Genomic DNA, 20470 nt, shown 5'->3' with positions numbered 1-20470 from the left:
ACTAGAAAGCACTGGTTTATTCATGATTACCCTGGTTTCATGTTTGCTTCATGGCCTTCAAAATGATCTTGGATGCTTCCCACAACTGGAGCTTTAAAATCCAAAATGAGAGACAAGTGAATCATCACAATGCAGAAGTTGGTACAAGTTCTTCATTGTGACTTTTAGAAAGCAACACTATATTCCACTGGGCTATGGGAAGTGGGTAAGATCAACACAGGTCCTGCAAGGTCAGCTAGGCACCCATTTTCAAAAGTAAATGAAGGAAAAGAATGAAAATGTTTGACCATTAAATTTATTAATTCTCACAGCAAACTCATGAGGGAATTTTTTTCCAATTTTTACGTGTGTAAAGTACACATCTTAAGCATTTTTACTTAAACAGTTCAGCAGTATTAAGTACAACCACCGTCCATCTCCAGAATTTTTTTCATCTTGCAAAACTGTAACTCTATGCCCATTAAACAATAACTCCCATTCCTCTCTGCACCCCACCGCTGGCAGCTACCATTCTACTTTCTATCTTTATGATTTTGACTACTCTAGGACTTCATGTAAGTGGAATCAATAAGTAATTACTGATAAGGAGGGATTTATCTCTATCATTCTCATATTCATTCTCTATAAGCCTTATAGTTTTTTATCCCTCATTTTCATAGGGGAAATTGTCTTATCTCTATTTTACAGTTAAGAAAACTGAGGCTTCAAGTAATTAACTGAACTATTCAAGGTCACCAAGAGGCAGACTGGGAATCTTTTGACTCAAGAGTCCTTTATTCTTCTCTCTACTGTGTGCCATTGTGTTAATTATTGGGGAAATGCAGACAAGCATAGGACATGGTCCCTGCCTTGCTTCAATGGGCAACAATTTTCTTAGGAACATTAGACAGACACATTGAGAGGATTTTTAGAAGTACGAGGAAGCCTGATATACTTGCTCATTGGAACAGAGCACATATCCTATAAGAATTTGAAGCAGCTCCTGTTATGCAGCCTTGCATACTATAGGGGCCCATGGATGTTGCTTGTTGAATTAATGCAATTTGAAGAGAATTTGAGATCCAGCCCTGCTCTGTGGGATCTACACTCCACAGCAAATGGATTTTGCATTAGATAATAAGCACTGTAATAATGTGTACACAGTCTGACCCAGAGTTTGCCTAATGAAATATCTGCACTAGTAAAAATGTTTATCCATAAGGATGTTCATTGCAGTATTTTTTTTTAATTGAGTGAAAGATTCTTTAAATTGTGTAGTGCTTTACAATTTTCAAAAGTTTCACAAAGATGATTTCATATAATCCCATGTTAACCCTTTTTTTCTACTACGCCTAAATTGCTCCTCCCTCCTTCCCACTCCCCACTGGTAACCACTAGTTTGCTCTCTATATCTCATTGCAATATTTTTTAACAATAGTGAAAAAGTGAAAGGGCTGTAAAGATTCAATAATAAGTCATATGTGTTTACAGTGGAATATTATGAAGCTATTTCAAAGTGATATTGCAAAAGAACAGTTAATAACCTAGAAATATTCATGTGACTAAAAATAATATATATTTACTATATATATATTAATGTATAAATATGTAACAAATATATTAAATATATTATATGTGTGTTGTGTATAATATATTAAATATATAAATTTATATATATTAAATTATTATATATAATATATATATATAAAATCATATACCCTTTTATGTGAAAAGCATTTATTATCACACATATAAAATGATCCCATTAAAATATAGATATATACGGTTATGAGTGTGAAAAGTTATACACCAAAATATTAGTGGTGATTATTGGTTTACTGTCGAATTTTGGCTAATTTTTATTTCATTGAGCTGTTCTCTGTCTTCCTACCCATGTATAATACCTGTATATTATCTTAATAATTAGAAAAAATAAATTTTGCTTAAAGATGAATGCAGTGTCAAACACAAATCTATCTCTATCATTTTACTGCAAAGAAAGTCATAAATTGGGACAAGAAAAGAAAACAAACTCTCATTATGTCATACTGACTGAATATACATTTATTTGAGACTGGAGAACAGACATAGAGTCTTTGATAGGGATCATTTGGTTGCAAGGAATAGATAATTTAAGAAAAAATAAATCCCTTTGTAAGATGTAAAGTATCAGAGAAAGTACAGCCCAGGCCTCATGAAGGAACTGGAACAAAGAGATACAAAGGGTTTCTGAAGATGAAGTTGATATTCTCTCTAATTCTATCTCTGCATGGTTTCCTCTGTCACTCTTGGCATATCTGCTGCTTTCTTCTCTTATTCTGGTATGACTTTCCAGCTGATTAGCAGACTGACTGTCTGAGCCCCAAGTGACTTTCTAGTTCAGCTACTCAACAAAGACTGTCCAGAGCTTCTGTTGATAGTTCCAGAGTCACATGACAGAGAAGATGATTGACTTAGTGTATATCAGTTAGTTTTTGCTCTATAACAAACTATCTCAAAGCTTAGGGACTGAAAACAACCAAATTTTTAGCTCCCCAGTATATGGGAAGCTATGGTCTGTGGGAAATTCTTCTGGCCCAGGCCAGACTAAGACAGTCAACTGGTGGATCAGTCGTGGAATGGCCAGCCTAGGATGGCTTCTCCTGGGATAGTTCTCCTCACTCTGGATCATCCTCCAGCAGGCTAGCCCAGGCTTGTTTGCATGGTGGTCTCGAGTTTCCAAAAAGGAGTAAGGACACGTGCAAGTCCTCTAGAGGCCTACTCTCAGAATAAGCATGTTGTATCCACTACGTGCTATTGGCCAAAGCAAGTGACAAGGCCAGTACAGATTCAAGGGGTGGAGAAACAGATGGCCCTATCTTGATGGGAACAGCTACAAGGTCACATTGTAAGTAGTGTAGTTACAAGGAGTGGAAGAATTCTAGCCATTTTTGCAATCTGCATATAATCTGCCAGCGACTCAGGCTGACACAGCCTCCATCTTGTAGCTATACCACATTTACAACTTTCCACATTGCCCCTTGATTGATGAAGCAGGGGAAGAAAGAGACTGGAGAATCTTACATAAGTTTTTCACTGTTTCATTGGTCATGTCCCCGCACAGACCATGGCCAACAGCAGCACATGGGCTCCACCTTATAGCAAGATGGTGCTATAGTGAGTCAGTGGAGTATTTTGGTATTTGAACATTACCTGAGCTCTGCCTCCTGTCAGATCAGCACTGCATTTGATTCTCATAGGAGTGCAAACCCTACTGTGAACTGCACGTGTGCGGGATCTAGGTTGTGCACTCCTTATGAGAATCTAATGCCTGATGATCTGAGGTAGAACTGAGGCAGTGATGCTAGCTCTGGGGAGTGGTTGCAAATACAGATTGTCATTAGTAGAGGTTTGATTGAACAGGAACCATAATAAATCAATTGCTTGCAGACTCATATCAAAACCCTATCTGTGAGTGGTAAGTGAAAACAAGCTCAGGACTCCCACTGATTCTGCATTATGGTTAGTTGTATAATTATTTCATTATATATCACAATGTAATAATAATAAAAATAAACTGCATGATAAATGTAATGCACTTGAATCATCCTGAAACATTCACCCCCCAGTCCGTGGGAAAAATTGTCTTCCACGAAACCTGTCCCTGGTGCCAAAATTTTGGGGACCACTGCCTTAAAGGATCCCTAGGGCTGGGCCCAAAGGAGTCAGAGTAAGCAGGTAGAAAATCCAAGTAGCTCAGCAACCCATAGCCCAGAAGCATTCCATCCAGACCCATTCAAAGTCTCCCTTAAGTTTTCAATCTGCTCCTAGAGCTAAGTCAACACAGAAGACTAAGACAATAGACTCACAGGTAGGAATCAGTGTTCTAGAATCAAATGTTGAGAAGTGCTATGGTCATAATCAACAAAATGAAGCTGAGCATCAAGTTCAAGAGAAAAGGAGGGAAAGAAACCCCAAGCAGTAAGGTTCAGCGGGCAGGGGCTGAAGCAAGATGGAATAGGAAGTCTGTGAAATGGGAAGCTTATATGAATCTCTTTAGCTTAGCACTGAGGCCACAAACTGCAAGAAAGTATCAGAGCTCTGACTCTTTGCAGTGTCTGGTTGCAGCAGTTAGAGAAGGACCTAAACCAAGACACACCATACTGAATGCTTGAGACTACAAACCTAAGCCTCAGTCTCCCCCTAAGGTTTGTTCCTATTCACTCATTTTAGCTTACTTGTCTCTCTTTTGGCCTTTGTAGCATCTCATCCTTACTAACTGCTCTCTCCAATTTCTCACACCTGAGATTTTAACTTTTGCAGCATCTTTACATTCCAAATATTTATGGTAAGAAGACAAGTTAATTCTTTATAAGTGCAATGTCCAAAATATTAGTCACAGTTGATGAGGTTTCCTTTGAGTTCCTACCTCAGATTCCTAAATGATAATGTGGCTTATGACTCACAGAAAGTACCATAGATGCCAGGTAGGGCAAAAGTGCTCTCTGGGGAGGCTGTCACTCCCTACTCCACATGTGGAATTAGCCTAGTGTCTTCCTATCAAAAGGAAGCAAAAGGCATTGGTCTAAGCACCATGCTGGGTTGAGTGAGAAATTGTGAGAAATGGAAGGAGGAGAGTCTTGTTTGACCTGTTGCTCATTGCCTTGCAGGTCAGTGGGACCATGTACAACACTGGAAGACATGTGTCCCTGCGCCTGGACAAGGAGCACTTGGTCAACGTATCAGGAGGGCCCATGACATACAGCCACCGGCTGGAGGAGGTCCGGCTACACTTTGGTAGTGAGGATAGCCAAGGGTCAGAGCACCTCCTCAACGGACAAGCCTTCTCTGGGGAGGTATGTGAGGTTATTGAAGTACTACGGGTAAGTGCCAATTAATAAGATTTGGTGCTTATTTATATCCAAGGTGTGATGACAGATGGAAAGACTGCTCTTGTATCTATGAAATAAGAAGGTCTGTGCCTCCTTTCTCCATCTGTCTTTTGCAAGTTGACATAGAAGTTTATAATGAGCTTCCAGTGTTTTCCAGGGAAGACCACAGTGAAACTTGATATTTCCTCCTGAGACATTGAGAGACAGCTCTCTTGTGACTAATGCCCTAAGATATCGCCAGATCATTATTTCAACCCTAAACCCTCACCTTACATGTACATCTTCATTTACACCTATCTATGCAATCTATGCAATCAGCCCCCTATATGTCACATATGTTTGCATAGATTCCATAATTCTCCTTTCTGGCAGAATGGGTCTTATTTGCACAAAACTATTACGTATAGCGAAATAAATGTCAGGGAACTAAATAGTCTGAGTTTCTGCAGAATGTGCCGCCATTAATGGTGAGTGTCACTGTGTCTATCATCAGCCCAGACAGAACTCAGGCCACATCAGTGAGCCAAACCACACCTTCAGTTATAGGACAAGAGCCACAATTTAAACAAATATCATGTGTGCTATGACATATGACACTTGATAAGCAGGGTGTAGTTAATTTGACCTCTTTTACCTCCCTTATACTTGAGGGTGGTTATCAACTAAAGGTCAGGTGTCCTTATATGCTAAATATCTTGTAACCAGGTTTCTGTTTAAGAGTCCTCAATAACTGATGTCAAGAAGGTCTTCAAATAACAGAAGTATGTATTTCACTATTGGCTTGGTCTTTTTAACATTTTTAATCAAGATCATGTTTAAACGTGGCATTGTTTTTAATATAGTAAGGCCACACACTGAGAAAGAGATCCACAGCTGAATGAGTCCAGTGGCCAGATTTTAATGATCATTCAAAATGCATCAACTGAGAACCTACCTAGGCACTGTGCTAGTTACCAGGGATACGGATATATATATATATATACATATATATATATATATATATATATATATGTATATATATATATATACACACACACACACACACACACATATATATATATATATATATATATATATAAAGACATAGTTCTTACAACAGAGGAGCTCAAAGAATACTATATTCAAATCATTAAAGTATAATGTCATGCTGTAATGGAGGTGTACAAAGGCCTTGGCCAACTCTAAGGAAGAAGTGACAAATTTTTCTTGAAGCATGCAGGAGAAGTTTCACAGAGGAGGTGCCCTTTGAACTGGGCTGAGAAGAGAAGCAATGCAGAACAAGTTTCAGAACATCAGCTTTGGCATCAAAGAACCTGAGTTTGTACCTCCTGCTGTGATACACAGTAACTGTGTGACCTTGAGCTGGTTACTTGATCCTTCTAAGGCTGAGTTTATATACCTCTCCAGGTTGTTTTGAAATTAAGTGGGATTAAAGATGTAAAGATCACTAGAAGTACTCAATAGTTGATAGACAACAAAGATAAAGCTGGAAATGAGGAACAGCAAAGTCGCCAAGGTGTGTCAAGGCACTGTGAATGGGGGAAGCTGCACGTGGATTTCATCTGTGGTCTATTAGTAATGGCTGCATAGAGGACCGGGTTGAGCAGGCATATGAGTCTCCTTCCTGAATCTGTAGGGAAAAAAAGCTAGGGATGATTAGGGATGTCTGGCAAAGGGACATGAGAATGTAATGGGAAATTCTGAAGAGTTACAGATCCTGAACTAACATGTACCAGGGAATATGATGAAAGCCGGGCAAAAACTCATGAACTGAGAATGACTGGGGGACTGCCAGTCTGAATTAGAGACTATTTAAAATTAGATAAACTCTTCCTTTTTAAATACGTTATTTTAAGATTTGTATTCATTTTCTTTGTTGACTGACGTTTATTTGCTGTCATTTCTTTGTTTTTCTCCCCTACTGAACTATTAAATTCCAGTGCCTATCACAATATTGTCTCAGAATAAAAATGAATTTATGAATGAATTTATTAAATGAATGAGTGAAAAAATATAGATGGTTACCAGGCTAAAACCTTTACCTTGTAGAATTTCCTAAAGTTGCTTGTTTCTTCAATATATAATAAGGGTGCTTTGTAACTTGTATATAAACTACAATTTTGGAGTAAATGAGGGCTTCCAAAACCCTTAAGGGAAACATATAACAATTTGATCTTGATGTATTAATTTTCCTAGACCTACCCCGGACCACAGGTATCAGCTGCTCCAAAGAACCTGCATTTTTAAAGCTCCCAGGAGAGTATGAATATTAGGTTTGTGAAGCACTCCCTCAGTAGTACCTTATTAAGTGTTCTCAATGAGAAAAGCATTTAAACAGAGTTGCGAATTAGAATTAACTGGGGAAAATTGCCAAAATATTTACATTTGAATCCTCCGGAAGCAGCTGAATTAGTCTGCAGAGAAGTGGTCCAGGAATGTGCATTTGTAAAAATTTTTGCGAGAGAATTTGGTTAGTGACCACTGTGTCAATTTCAGCTCAGGTTCTGCCTGAATTATCCCAGTTTTCTAAAGAAGGAGGACTTAATCAACAAAGCCATCCTGCACAAAATTTTAAAAGGCGCACCCGAAGTAATTGCCCCCTGGACATGGCAGAGCTGGGGTGCTATCTAGACTAATGGTGTTTGGAGAACAGCTTCCCAAGCAGAGCAGCCACGCACACATCCCCTGCTCCAAGGAAAAATTGACATTCAGCCTCAGCACAAATAGTTACACTTTGCTCTGAGTACACCACATCAGATATATCACATTTCTTTCTGAGCCCCTGAGTATGAGTGGTCTAAAAACTGGTGTGGGTTTAGGTGCAAAAATCCAGAATGTTGAAAGCACCAAAACATGTCATGTGGAAAGAGTTGGATGGGCATTGATTTTTGAGATACCTCAAAGATATTGCAGGTTCCAGGCCACTGCAATAAAACGAATATCACAATAAAGCAAGTCACGTGAATTCAGTGCATATCAAAGTTATGTTTATACTATACTACAGTAAGTATGCAATAGCACTATATCTAAAAAAGCATTGTGCATACCTTAATTTAAAAATACTTTATTCCTAAAAAATGCTAACCATCATCTGAGTCTTCAGTGAGTCACAGTAGTAACATCAAAGAACTGATCACAGACTACCTTTACAAATGTAATAATAATGAAAACTTTGAAATATTGCAAGAATTACCAAAATATGACACAGAGACACAAGCAAGCAAATGCTATTGGAAAAATGGCACTAAGAGACTTGCTCAATGCAGGGTGGCTGCAAAACTTTAATTTGTAAAGAACACAGTATCTGCACAGTACAATAAAGTGCAACAAAACAAGGTATGCTTGCATTTAGCCCTGGGAGATCAACTCGGTGATGCTCTGTGACCACCCAGAGGGGTGGGATAGGGAAGGTGGGAGGGAGAGGCAAGAGGGAGAGGATATGGGGCTATATGTATACATATAGCTGATTCACTTTATTATACAGCAGAAACTAATGCAACATTGAAAAGCAATTATACTCCAATAAAGATGTTTTAAAATAATTAATTAATAAAAATAAATAAAGGGCTTTAGTGAGCAAGAAGAGTTTAATATCTTCTATGTGGGATGAGAGGAAAACCTAGGGTCAATTGTCCAAAATTCCAGAGAGATGGCAGTCAGCTAAATATATGTTCTAACAATGAGAGTTATCTATCTATGGAATGAGTCTGCCTCTGAAAACAATGAATTCTCATCACGGGAATTATTAAGCATGGAATGGAATTTGAGGACTTCATAAAAGTGACTCATCCTAACAAGCAAGTGAGCTATGGGCTCTATTGTACCTTCTAATGCCAAAACTCTACTAAACCCATGATCTCCTTCGGGAAAATATTTTCCAGATAGATTCTACTAAGGGTTAGCCCCAGTTAAGTAAGTATATTTCATCCATAGATTAACTGTTTATTTTTATTTTGAGCTATTTTCAGAGCTGCCTTTGTTCTCTATTTTGAGCTATCCTCTGAGAGGACCTAGGTAAACACTTCGGCTGCAAAGCATTTGTTTATTGTGTTGACAATGAATAATCACATTGCCATCTGCCCCATCTATCACTGCTGATCACGATAAGCCAGTTAATGCTAGGCATTTTCCTTGATGCAGTGCAGCGGTCGTTATCTGAAGAGCTGTAGATTAATTGCAGTCTTGTCTAGTGAGGTTATTGTAATTGATGGTCATTATTTGCTTTGTTTTATAAAGCTGTGTGGATGTACCACACAGTCAGCAACTGTGTTTTTATAAAAATTATTCATGTCCTACACAAGAACTCCTGGATGCATTGTCAGGGATTGGTGATAAATGAGCATATTCAGAGATTCAAACATCTCGATTTTTTTAAGATGGGAAAATTAACCGTTTTTAATAAGTAAGACATTTAGCTTGCTAATCGTGTCTGAATGGTTAGATTAATGTCCAATACAAAGTAGGGTATTAATGAAAAGAAAAAAATATATTAACCAGGAAAAAGATAATATTTGAAAAGAATCATGCCCATGGATTAAGTTGCAGTAGTGAGTCTAGATAAGAAGAATCTTTCTTATTTGGGGAAATTGGAAGTATTCATTTTGAAAACCTTCCTGAAGTTCTTCACTTCAAAGGGTTAAGGGGGTACACTGAGAATTGCACCAGCTACTTCATGGAATACCTGTGGCCAGATTCTCCTGTTTATTTTACCCACTCTTCACATGGCTAGTGTGCTTCTGCTGTGTGCTGAGCTCAAAACCCAGCTCCTGCCCAGAGAAGCATACAGTCTATTGAGGTTTACATATGTTTATAACACAACATAATATGGGTTATACTTGAGGATTGTTCTGGAAAGGGAACTATGAAATAACTCTCTCTGGATTGTATAAAGGAGAGGATGGATGAATAGCTGTGTGACCTGACACAGTTGCTGCTCCCTATGAAGGTTGGGTAGAAATGCATCAACTTCTCAAGTCTCAGCCTCTTGAATCTTGATTCTGTTTAAACACATTTGAGGGAGGAAAAAGTCCATAGCTGTTGCTATGTAGATAATATTTGTTTAATTAAAAGGGGAAATAAAAGTCCCATGTAGAATATATGTATTTTTAGTGGCTCTGAATCAGAAGAGAAAACAGTTATCTCAGCGCAAACAACTGAGACTAAACAACAGAAACTGCAGGCCTTGTCCTTTTCAAGGAATCAGTTATTTGCATCTCTGAGAAACTGGTTTCACCAAAGTAACACAAATTTGTAGGAATAAGCAACTAACACCAAATTGTCCTGAAGTGTGCAAGGGTATGAAAGTGCTGAGGAACACATGACTGAGAACCAGGGCCCCATGAGGCACTGAATAGTTTTGCGGGGAGGTACTCCGGAAATCTAATTAGCACCGTGCAGGAGGCTGGGACCTCCTGGTAGAGATGCTCCGTTGGCACAATTGGGGATTTGAGGGGGAATGAGAATTGGGATATTCAAAAATAACAGATACATGACTAATACACATAGAAGAGCTACTTGAGTGCCATGGGAATGCTGTTCCCTCTACCCTGATTACTAGCTCCACCTTCCTCCCCCTATATCCAGCACAGCCCACTTGGTTTTTCTTTCCAAGTCCCCTTCCCTCCTCCCAGCCAGTCAAGTGTTGCTGCCTCCTTTTGACTTCCAGAGAATCCTGTATATTCATCTACTACAGGAGTCCACAAACTGTAGACTGTAGGCCAAATTCAGCCAAGGAGCTAAGGATGGTTTACATTTTTAAAGGATTGTTTTTTAAAGAGAAGAATATGCAACAGAGACCACATGTGGCTTGCAAAAGCCAAAATATTTACTACCTGGCCTTTTAGAGAAAAATTTTGCTGACCCCAATCGATTAAATTACCCATTGCTATAGATTTATAACTGTTTACTCTCACTTCTGGAACCACATTTCTTGTTGATAGGAATTTTATCTTGATCATTACTGTATTCCCAGAACCTTGTACATTGGCACATGACAGCAGAGTCAATAAATGTTTGCTGAACTAAGGAATAAATAATCTTGGTAATCCCCTCAATGACAGAGACTTTTTGCTATTCATCTTTCTACATCATGCAACTAGCACAGTGCCTAACATACAGTAGGTGCTTCTTAATTGATGTTTGTGGAATTAATCAATCAATCACTGAATAAATAACTTACTCTACTATTGGTGTTTTAGTAATTGGAACTTTATAGGCTTTTTTCCCTGGAATTTTGGGTGTGTTGCATTCATTGACTATATGGGGATTATTATATATATAGCCTCATTTAAATTGAAGTGTTTTAATAAAGGTTGTCCAAAGCATCAAATTCCATTAGAAACTGGAAGAAAGAAAGAGTGATTTAGTTCACAGTAACCACTAAGAGAAGTTCTGGGCTTTCTCTGAGAAAGAGGTATGCTTTGAGGCGAGGTACTCACCTAACCCTATTCTAAATGTGGTAAAGAACAGAAAGGGATTGAACAATTAAGTGTCACCTTGGAGGAAGTTTATTTCCATTGGAGGGACAAGGCACGGACTCGAATCAATTACTGTGCAGTGCAATCCAGAACTTATTCAGTCACACCCATAGGTGGCTACGGAATTTCACTGCTAATACCCAGTCACTGTTTACATGCTTTGTGATTTTCTTTCATTCATTCATTTAGTTAACAAATATTAATTGAGAGCCTACCATGTGCTACAGTGAATTAAATTGGTAAAAATCCTACCTGTAAGGTAATTAAGTCTAGTGGGGGTAGACAAATAATAAATAACATAATAAATGAGTAAATTTCTATGGTAAGTTAGAGTATGATAAATGCTCTGGGAAAAGAAATAGATCAGAGTAAGGGGGATCAGAGGATGAGGAGTGGAGGTAGTGAGTTACAAGTGTAAATATGGTGGTCAGTGTAGACCTTATTGAGAGCATGACATTTGTGAGTTTGCCATAGGGATGTCTAGGGAAAGGACATTCTAGGCATGGGCAACAACCAATTCCATAGCTTTGAAGTGGGAGAAAGCTTGAGTGTTCTAGGAAGGCCAGGAGCTCACCTGTAAGTGATCAAGTGTGAGAGGTCAGAGAGAGAAGAGTAGGGCCGGGAGCTGCTGCAGATCATTACCCCTTTGCATGGATTTTGTATGGACTTTGGCTTTTACTTTGAATGAATTCCAAAGCACATTGACATAAATTCTCTGATTTAATCACTAAACACCAGCTCAGTGAGGTTACCCTTAGTATTATCCCCTTTATACCTGGGAAAACTAAGGCCCAAGACCATCCTGACAATAAGTGATTGAGGCTGAATTTAATTCAGGTCTTCTGATACATAACATTGCTTACCATAGGCTAATGTTTATCCATAAACCCCACAATAATCATTGTTCACCTACTCTGGGCCCTAGTCCAGTGGGGAAATTCAAAGACCTGTAGGCTGCAGGGCCCGCCTTTAAGGAGCCTTCAATCTAGTGGAAGATCCCATCTTCCCAAACAGACTGTTAACTCCCTGCAGCTACAGAGTAGGTTGTGCTTTTTAATATAACATACATGTGATAGTCACTTAGTAGATTGAATGAGTAAATGAATATCATTTAAAAGACTGTAGCTTTCAGAGTCTAAATTATGCCCAGTATATCATAAACTAAATTCTGTTGTCATAATGACAAACCTAATAAAGTCGATGGCATTATTAACAGAAGTTCTAAGTGTTAATGTCAAATTATTTACAAACATAAGGTAAGTGAATTTTCAGTGTACCTGGGAGGAGTAATGGAACAATTGATAACTGGTGTGCTAGAAAAATTCATTTAGATTCCTCGTTTCAACCCTGGAATTACTCCCAGGATCAGATCAGGGAACTTGTCTTTGCCAATACTAGAAGCCAAAGCTCTGGAATCCAGGAACCAGTCCCACTCAGAGTGAACAAACTGACCTGTAAGAAGTAAAGCAAACAGAGGTCAGAAGCCTAGTAGTAGAGCAGATTATGATGATAGCAGCAAACAGATGATGACTCTGATCTAAGGATAGGCACTTTTCCCTTTGGACATTTTTATAATTTCTTCTGGAAAAGGACAGCTCAGTCCAGTCAGCAGCTTCCTGGATTACCATTTTAGATGAACACTTTGGGGCTGCCTAAGAGAGAAGTCATTGCATTTGAAGACAAATTGTTGAGATCAGCTCATTATCCCATTGATTCCATCCCAACCTGTATCGTAACTCTGATCTGGTCCTGCCAGGGTGGCATTATAACAGCCACCATCTTCCTTTACTTGATTTTTATCTCCCCCCTTGGTGTCCGTCTAAAGCAGGGAAGGAGGTGTTATATTACAAAGAAAATATTAAAGACAGTCATTAACTGGGACTTGATCAGGGTTCAGTAGAACCTAACTGTCATCATAGAGATGATCACTGTTATGACTCTACAAATGTTGAATGGGATCTTCTTTTATTTAATAACCAGTGACACTGCAGTTAGAGGATGGGTACTGCTTCTAAGACTTCTGTGAACCAGCAACTGGTGAACAGTTAAGCTGGTACAGTTGAAATGATTAGCGGTACATTTTTTTATCCATTTCCAAAGCTACTGGAATAAAGTCAATTGGAAAAGAAAATGTAAAGTAAAAAATGACTTGTTCACTACTAATCTGACCACGTCAATGTTCATTAAAATTTCTAGAATTTCCGGGACTTCACTTGTGTTCCAGTGGTAAAGAATCCGCTTTACAATGCAGGGGATGCGGGTTTGATCCCTGGTCAGGGAACTAAGATCCCACATGCCGCCGGGCAAATAAGCTTGCTCACCACAACTACTGGCTTGTGGTCCTCAACTAGAGAGCATGTGTGCTGCAAACTACAGAGCCCACATGCTCTGAAACCCGCGTGACACAACTACAGAGCCCACGCACCCTGGAGCCCACAGGACACAACTAGAGAGAAGCCCACACACTGCAACAAGGAGCCCGCGCCGCATCAAAAGATCCTGCATGTCTCAGTGAAGATCTCATGTGCCGCAACTAAGACCAGACGCAGCCAAAAATAAATATAATAAAGAAATAAATAATAAAATAAGATCTTAAAAAAAAACTTAATTAAAAAAATTTTTGTAGAGTTTCCTCCAAAGATCACATCTCCACTTCAAGATACAGACCTGCTTTTAGAAAGAAGTCTGCGCAAAGCCTCCATCTAAAGTATCAGTGTTAGAGACCCCACTGAGGTCATTTCTTCCCACTGACTTACATACAAAGGGAAAATTAGAGCCAGGAAGGACAAGAGACCTTCCTGGAGTCACCGAGATTCAGTGGCAGAATTAGGACCAGAACCCAAGTTTCCTGACTCTTACTTTGGGATTTAAAATTTTCTAAATAAAAATTGTATTATTATATCAAATCCCAACACTCAAAAGACCAGTTTACATCATCTGGTTTTTGTTGCCCAGTAGAGCAGGTGTAGTCTGATATTCAGGTTTCCTGCCTTAGTGAGCAGAACCCCATCACAAGGGCATTTAGACAATCAGCCTCAAAAAGGCAAAGACATTGACAGATTATTTCACAAACATGAGCAATCTTGAGTGTCCAACAAAAACACCACTGATGTGAAAACGTTTATAGTGCCTAATTCCAAGAAGTATGGAAATTAAAGTTTGGAAGACCAAAATAGAAAGTGAAATGCCTTAAAGATCCTTCATTTGGTCTCAATAGGAAAATGCAATCATACTATTGCATTAAGAACCCAAGGATATAAGCCATACTTTTCTACAGTTTGAATCCGTCCTCTCACAAACTCTTCCCAATAACAATCCAGAACAGCTCAGCAATATTAAATATAAGTAATCTAGATAACAATATTGCAAAATTAAATCATTAGATGTCTAGCCGCTCCATGGATATGCTGCTATGCAATTCAAAATAAAGCCATTTAAAACCACCAGATTCATTTGCACTGACATATCGATAAACTTTTGCTGAAACAAAGCTAATCATTTCAATGGTGCCAACTTAATTGCTTACCAGTTAATGGATAATAAACAGAACTGAGGATTAAAATATGAACTAATTACTGTACTCAATTCCATTTACTTGATTTCATGTTCCATTTATTCTTTGCATCATTTCTAGTGGAAATCTTAGATTTATGGTCACCTCAAATGAATTATGCCACTTAGTTGCCTGTGGCATGCTCATGCTCAGAATTGGTTAGAAAGGGCAGAATTCTGGGCAGTTAATATTTAGCCAAAGCAGCCTAAGATATATTAAATGAAGGTAATTATCCATTCCCAAATACAGCCAGAGTCAGCCTCTATAAATCTATCCCTATATCAGCAGTAAAAGGGTAAGACTAGGATTGCTTTCATGATAATTCATTGGATCAGCTTGTTAGAAGCAGTCTCCAAGAGCAGTCATTGCCTTGGCCTGGAAGAGGGCTTCAGGGAAACAGAGACAAACACATCATGGGAAAGGACATTGGCCTAGGAGACGGACACTAGGGCCACCAGACAGAGGGCAACATTTTGACTTAGCAGATCTGACTTCAAGATCCTATTCTGTCAATTACTAGCTGTGTGATCTCAGTAAGGGCAGAAATAGGCAAGTCACTTAGCCTTCCTTAACCTTTTAAGCTGTGATAAGGGGTAATAATGCCAGCTCTATACACACTATAGAGTGATGTGCAGTCCAAAAAAGAAAAAAAGGCACTTCTGAGATACTGGTTTTATAGTACAAAACTGACTTATACAGCAGTTGTGCTGTACAAGTCAGTTATTAGCCAGCTTAACACTTAGAGCTCATCTACTCCAAAATACTTGCAGATAAAACATAAAGATACAATGTACTAATATTAGTACTACCATCAGCTTTCATTTACTGAGCATGTACTATGTTCCAAGCATTGTGTTCAGTGCCTTATTGCATCCAATCCTCACAAGTTTCTTGTGAGGTAGCACTCATTAGCACCATTTTACAAAGAGGAAAGGAAAGTTGGAAAGGTCAAAGAACCTGCCTTCAATCACTTGGCTGTTATGGAGAAGAGCTAGAATTTGAACCCAGGTCTCTTACTCCAGCTATGCACTGAACGACCTTAGACAAGTCAGGTCACTTCTCTAGTTATGCCCCTAAGTAGCTTCTTGATCATGCTGTTCTCTTTCATCGTAAGTGCCCTCTCTGTTACCTGAAATGATCTTTTAGCCCTTCGCACTTCTGCATCAGCCTTAAGAATAGCCTGAACTTTTTCTGACTGTAAAGTGAGACAGGAGCCTAGTTCTCCAAGTGGCACAATTGCTATGTAAAATATGACACAGCATCATACCGTGGCCTGCTGAGAACTGTAGGTTTATTCAACTTCCCCTCTCAGATGGACAGCAACCAGGAAGTTTCATATAGATGCACAGTTACATCTTTTGTCTCACTTCTTTGAAATATGATAAGCAAGAGATTGTATATCTGTGGATATGTTTGTATATAAACACATCTGTTTCCCTCTGCAAAACATGAGGAACCATAGTCCTTAGTCTCAGAGGTAGCTTGAGTGAATACATTTTCTTGCTTTGGATCTATTTGCTGAACTAGGAATTTCTGGATTGAGCCTTGAAAGTGAACCCGACAGGAACTATTTGACAAAATGAGCTTAATCAGGAGGTTTTAAATCACTTTGCCAGGCACTTCGCTGGTGGCACAGTGGTTAAGAATCTGCCTTCCATTCACAGGTGAATTCTATCAAACATTTAGAGAAGAGATAGCAACTATCCTTCTCAAACTCTTCCAAAACATAGCGGAGGGAGGAACACTCTGAAACTCATTCTATGAGGCCACCATCACCCTGATACCAAAACCAGACAAAGATGTCACAAGGAAAGAAAACTACAGGCCAATATCACTGATGAACATAGATGCCAAAATCCTCAACAAAATACTAGCAAACAGAATCCAACAGCACAATAAAAGGATCATAAAACAAAATCAAGTGGGGTTTATCCCAGGAATGCAAGCATTCTTCAAAATACACAAATCAATCAATGTGATACATCATATTAACAAATTGAAGGAGAAAAACCAAATGATCATTTCAATAGATGCAGAAAAAGCTTTTGACAAAATTCAACCCATTTATGATAAAAACTCTCCAGGCAGTAGGAATAGAGGGAACTTTCCTCAACATAATAAAGGTCATATATGACAAACCCAAAACCAGCATCATCCTCAATGGTGAAAAATTGAAACCATTTCCACTAAGATCAGGAACAAGACAAGGTTGCCCACTCTCACCACTATTATTCAACATAGATTTGGAAGTTTTAGCCACAGCAATCAGAGAAGAAAAAGAAATAAAAAGCATCCAAATCAGAAAAGAAGAAGTAAAGCTGTCACTGTTTGCAGATCACATGATACTCTACATAGAGAATCCTAAAGATGCTACCAGAAAACCACTAGAGCTAATCAATGAATTTGGTAAATTAGCAGGATAAAAAGTTAATGCACAGAAATCTCTTGCATTCCTATACACTAATGATGAAAAATCTGAAAATGAAATTAAGAAAACACTCCTATTTACCATTGGAACAAAAAGAATAAATTATCTAGGAATAAACCTACCTAAGGAGACAAAAGACCTGTATGCAGAAAATTATAAGACACTGATGAAAGAAACTAAAGATGATATAAATAGATAGGGAGATATACCATGTTCTTGGATGGAAAAATCAACATTGTGATAAAGACTCTACTACCAAAAGCAATCTACAGATTCAATACATTCCATACCAAACTACCAATGGCATCTTTCACAGAACTAGAGCAAAAAAATTCACAATTTGTATGGAAACACAAAAAGAACCTGAATAGCCAAAGCAATCTTGAGAAAGAAAAACGAAGCTGGAGGAATCAGGCTCCCTGACTTCAGGTTATACTACAAAGCTACAATAATCAAGACAGTATGGTACTGGCACAAAAACAGAAATATAGATAAATGGAACACGATAGAAATCCCAGAGATAATCTCACGCACATATGGTCACCTTATCTTTGATAAAAGAGGCAAGAATATACAGTGGAGAAAAGACAGCCTCTTCAATAAGTCATGCTGGGAAAACTGGACAGCTACATGTAAAAGAATGAAATTAGAACACTCCCTAACACCATACAGAAATATAAACTCAAAATGGATTAAGGACCTAAATATAAGGCCAGACACTATCAAACTCTTAGAGGAACACATAGGCAGAACATTCCATGACATAAATCACAGCAAGATAATTTTTGACCCACCTCCTAGAGAAATGCAAATAAAAACAAAAATAAATAAATGGGACCTAATGAAACTTAAAAGCTTTTGCACAGCAAAGGAAGTCATAAACAAGACGAAAAGACAACTCTCTGAATGGGAGAAAATATTTGCTAATGAAGCAACTGACAAAGGATTAATCTCCAAAATTTATAAGCAGCTCATGCAGCTCAATATCAAAACAACAAACAACCCAATCCAAAAATGGGCAGAAGACCTAAATAGACATTTCTACAAAGAAGATATATAGACTGCCAACAAACACATGAAAGAATGCTCAACATCCTTAATCATTAGAGAAATGCAAATCAAAACTACAATGAGATATCATCTCACACCATTCAGAATGGCCATCATCAAAAAATCTACAAACAATAAATGCTGGAGAGAGTGTGGAGAAAAGGGAACCTCCTTGCACTGTTGGTGGGAACGTAAATTGATACAGCCATAATGGAGAACAGTATGACGTTCCTTAAAAAACTAAAAATAAAACTACCATACGACCCAGTAACACCACTATTGGGCATATACCTTGATAAAACCATAATTCAAAAAAAGTCATATACCAAAATGTTCATTGCAGCTCTATTTACAGTAGCCAGGATATGGAAGCAACCTAAGTGTCTGTCAACAGATGAATGTATAAAGAAGATGTGGCACATATATACAGTGGAATATTAGCCATAAAAAGAAATGAAATTGAGTTATTTGTAGTGAGATGGATGGACATAGAGTCTGTCATACAGAGTGAAGTAAGCGAGAAAGGGAAAAACAAATACCATATGCTAACACATATATATGGAATCTTAAAAAAAAAATAATGAAGAACCTAGGGTCAAGACGGGAATAAAGATGCAGACCTACTAGAGAATGGACTTGAGGATACAGGGAGGGGGCAGGGTAAGCTGGGACAAAGTGAGAAAGCGGCATGGACATATATACACTACCAAACGTAAAATGGATAGCTAGTGGGAAGCAGCCACATAGCACAGGGAGATCAGCTCAGTGCTTTGTGACCACCTAGAAGGGTGGGAGGGAGCGAGATGCAAGAGGGAAGGGATATGGGTACATATGTATATGTATAACTGATTCACTTTGTTTTAAAGCAGAAACTAACACACCATTGTAAAGCAATTATACTCCAATAAAGATGTTAAACAAAAAAAAAAGAATCTGCCTGCCAACGCAGGGGACACGGGTTCAAATCCTGTTCTGGGAAGATCGCACATGCGGCAAAGCAACTAAGCCCATGCAGCACAATTACTGATCCTGCACTCTAGAGCACGTGAGCCATAACTACTGAGCTCGAGTGCTACAACTACTGAAGCCCGCACACATAGAGCCCATGCTCCGCAGCAAGAGAAGCCACTACAATGAGAAGCCTGTGCACCGCAACGAAGAGTAGCCCCCACTCGCTGCAAATAGAGAAAGCCCTCATGCAGCAATGAAGACACAATGCAGCCAAAAATAAATAAAATAAAATAAAATAAATTTATTTTTTTAAAAAACCAACACTTTGCAAACCAGAAGAAGGGAGAGGCCCAGGGACCAGATTCCTGCATCAGGACTCAGTTTCCCTATACCAGTTTTTTCAAAGCAAATAGTTCTCTACTTCAGGAAAGACTCATTGTGGTGGACCCACATGGCCACCCCAGAACAGCTACTGTTTCCATAAGGTCCTCGTGGAGGATACATTTCCTCCCTGTTGCATCTGCCTCTCTAGGGATGATGGGTTTCCCTGCCCCAGGTGAGGAGATGTGACCTACTTATGTGAGCAGTAGTTAACTGCAGAGGTTAAGATTGCTGCCATTGTTCATTCCTGTGTTTTAATCCTGGCTCTGTCACTTATCACCTGTGACCTTTGGAAAGTTATTCAACCTCCTTTTGTCTCATTTTCCTTGTTAATGAGACTAACAGCAATGCTCATGCTAGATTATTTCCCATCCTCCATCCATATCTAACAAAAATCCAGAGTGGCATCTGTGTAGGAGGGAAAATTCCTGAAAATTCCATCAGCGATTTTGAGTTGGTTCCAAATCCCTTACTCTAAGAAGATGGGTCTTAGGCCCTTTCTGATTGCCAATTTCTTGTCAGCGTTAATATTCTCTGGAATATTGACATATACTGGAATGTTATAACTCCCTATATCTTTGCAAAGGACACCATCCCCTAGATAGTGTGTTTGTCCTTGGCAGATTTGCACCTTTTTCTAATACTCACAAAGGCCCTCTACAGACCAATCAAGCCCCTACTAACACCAGCTTAGAATTGTGGGGAAAACTCATCAGATTGAACACATACAAGGAAGTACACTCCCCCATCCTGGCCTCCTAGTAGCACCTTTCCCATTCCC

At 38.7% G+C, this 20470-nt stretch overlaps 1 protein-coding gene across 1 annotated transcript in view; it reads left to right on the top strand.

Annotated features, from left to right (window-relative positions):
- CA10 (carbonic anhydrase 10) overlaps positions 1-20470 on the top strand; it is a 620855-nt gene that overhangs the window by 504052 nt on the left and 96333 nt on the right. Inside the window, exon 5 of the mRNA XM_019945517.3 lies at positions 4629-4814. Within this exon, the coding sequence (XP_019801076.1) occupies positions 4629-4814 (186 nt within the window). The remainder of the gene's footprint in view (positions 1-4628; positions 4815-20470) is intronic.

The sequence above is a fragment of the Tursiops truncatus genome, chromosome 20, assembly GCF_011762595.2.
Source record: "Tursiops truncatus isolate mTurTru1 chromosome 20, mTurTru1.mat.Y, whole genome shotgun sequence".
Classification (NCBI taxonomy): Eukaryota; Metazoa; Chordata; class Mammalia; order Artiodactyla; family Delphinidae; genus Tursiops; species Tursiops truncatus.
Note: the sequence above shows the minus strand (reverse complement) of the source record. Positions and strands in the feature narration are given on the sequence as shown.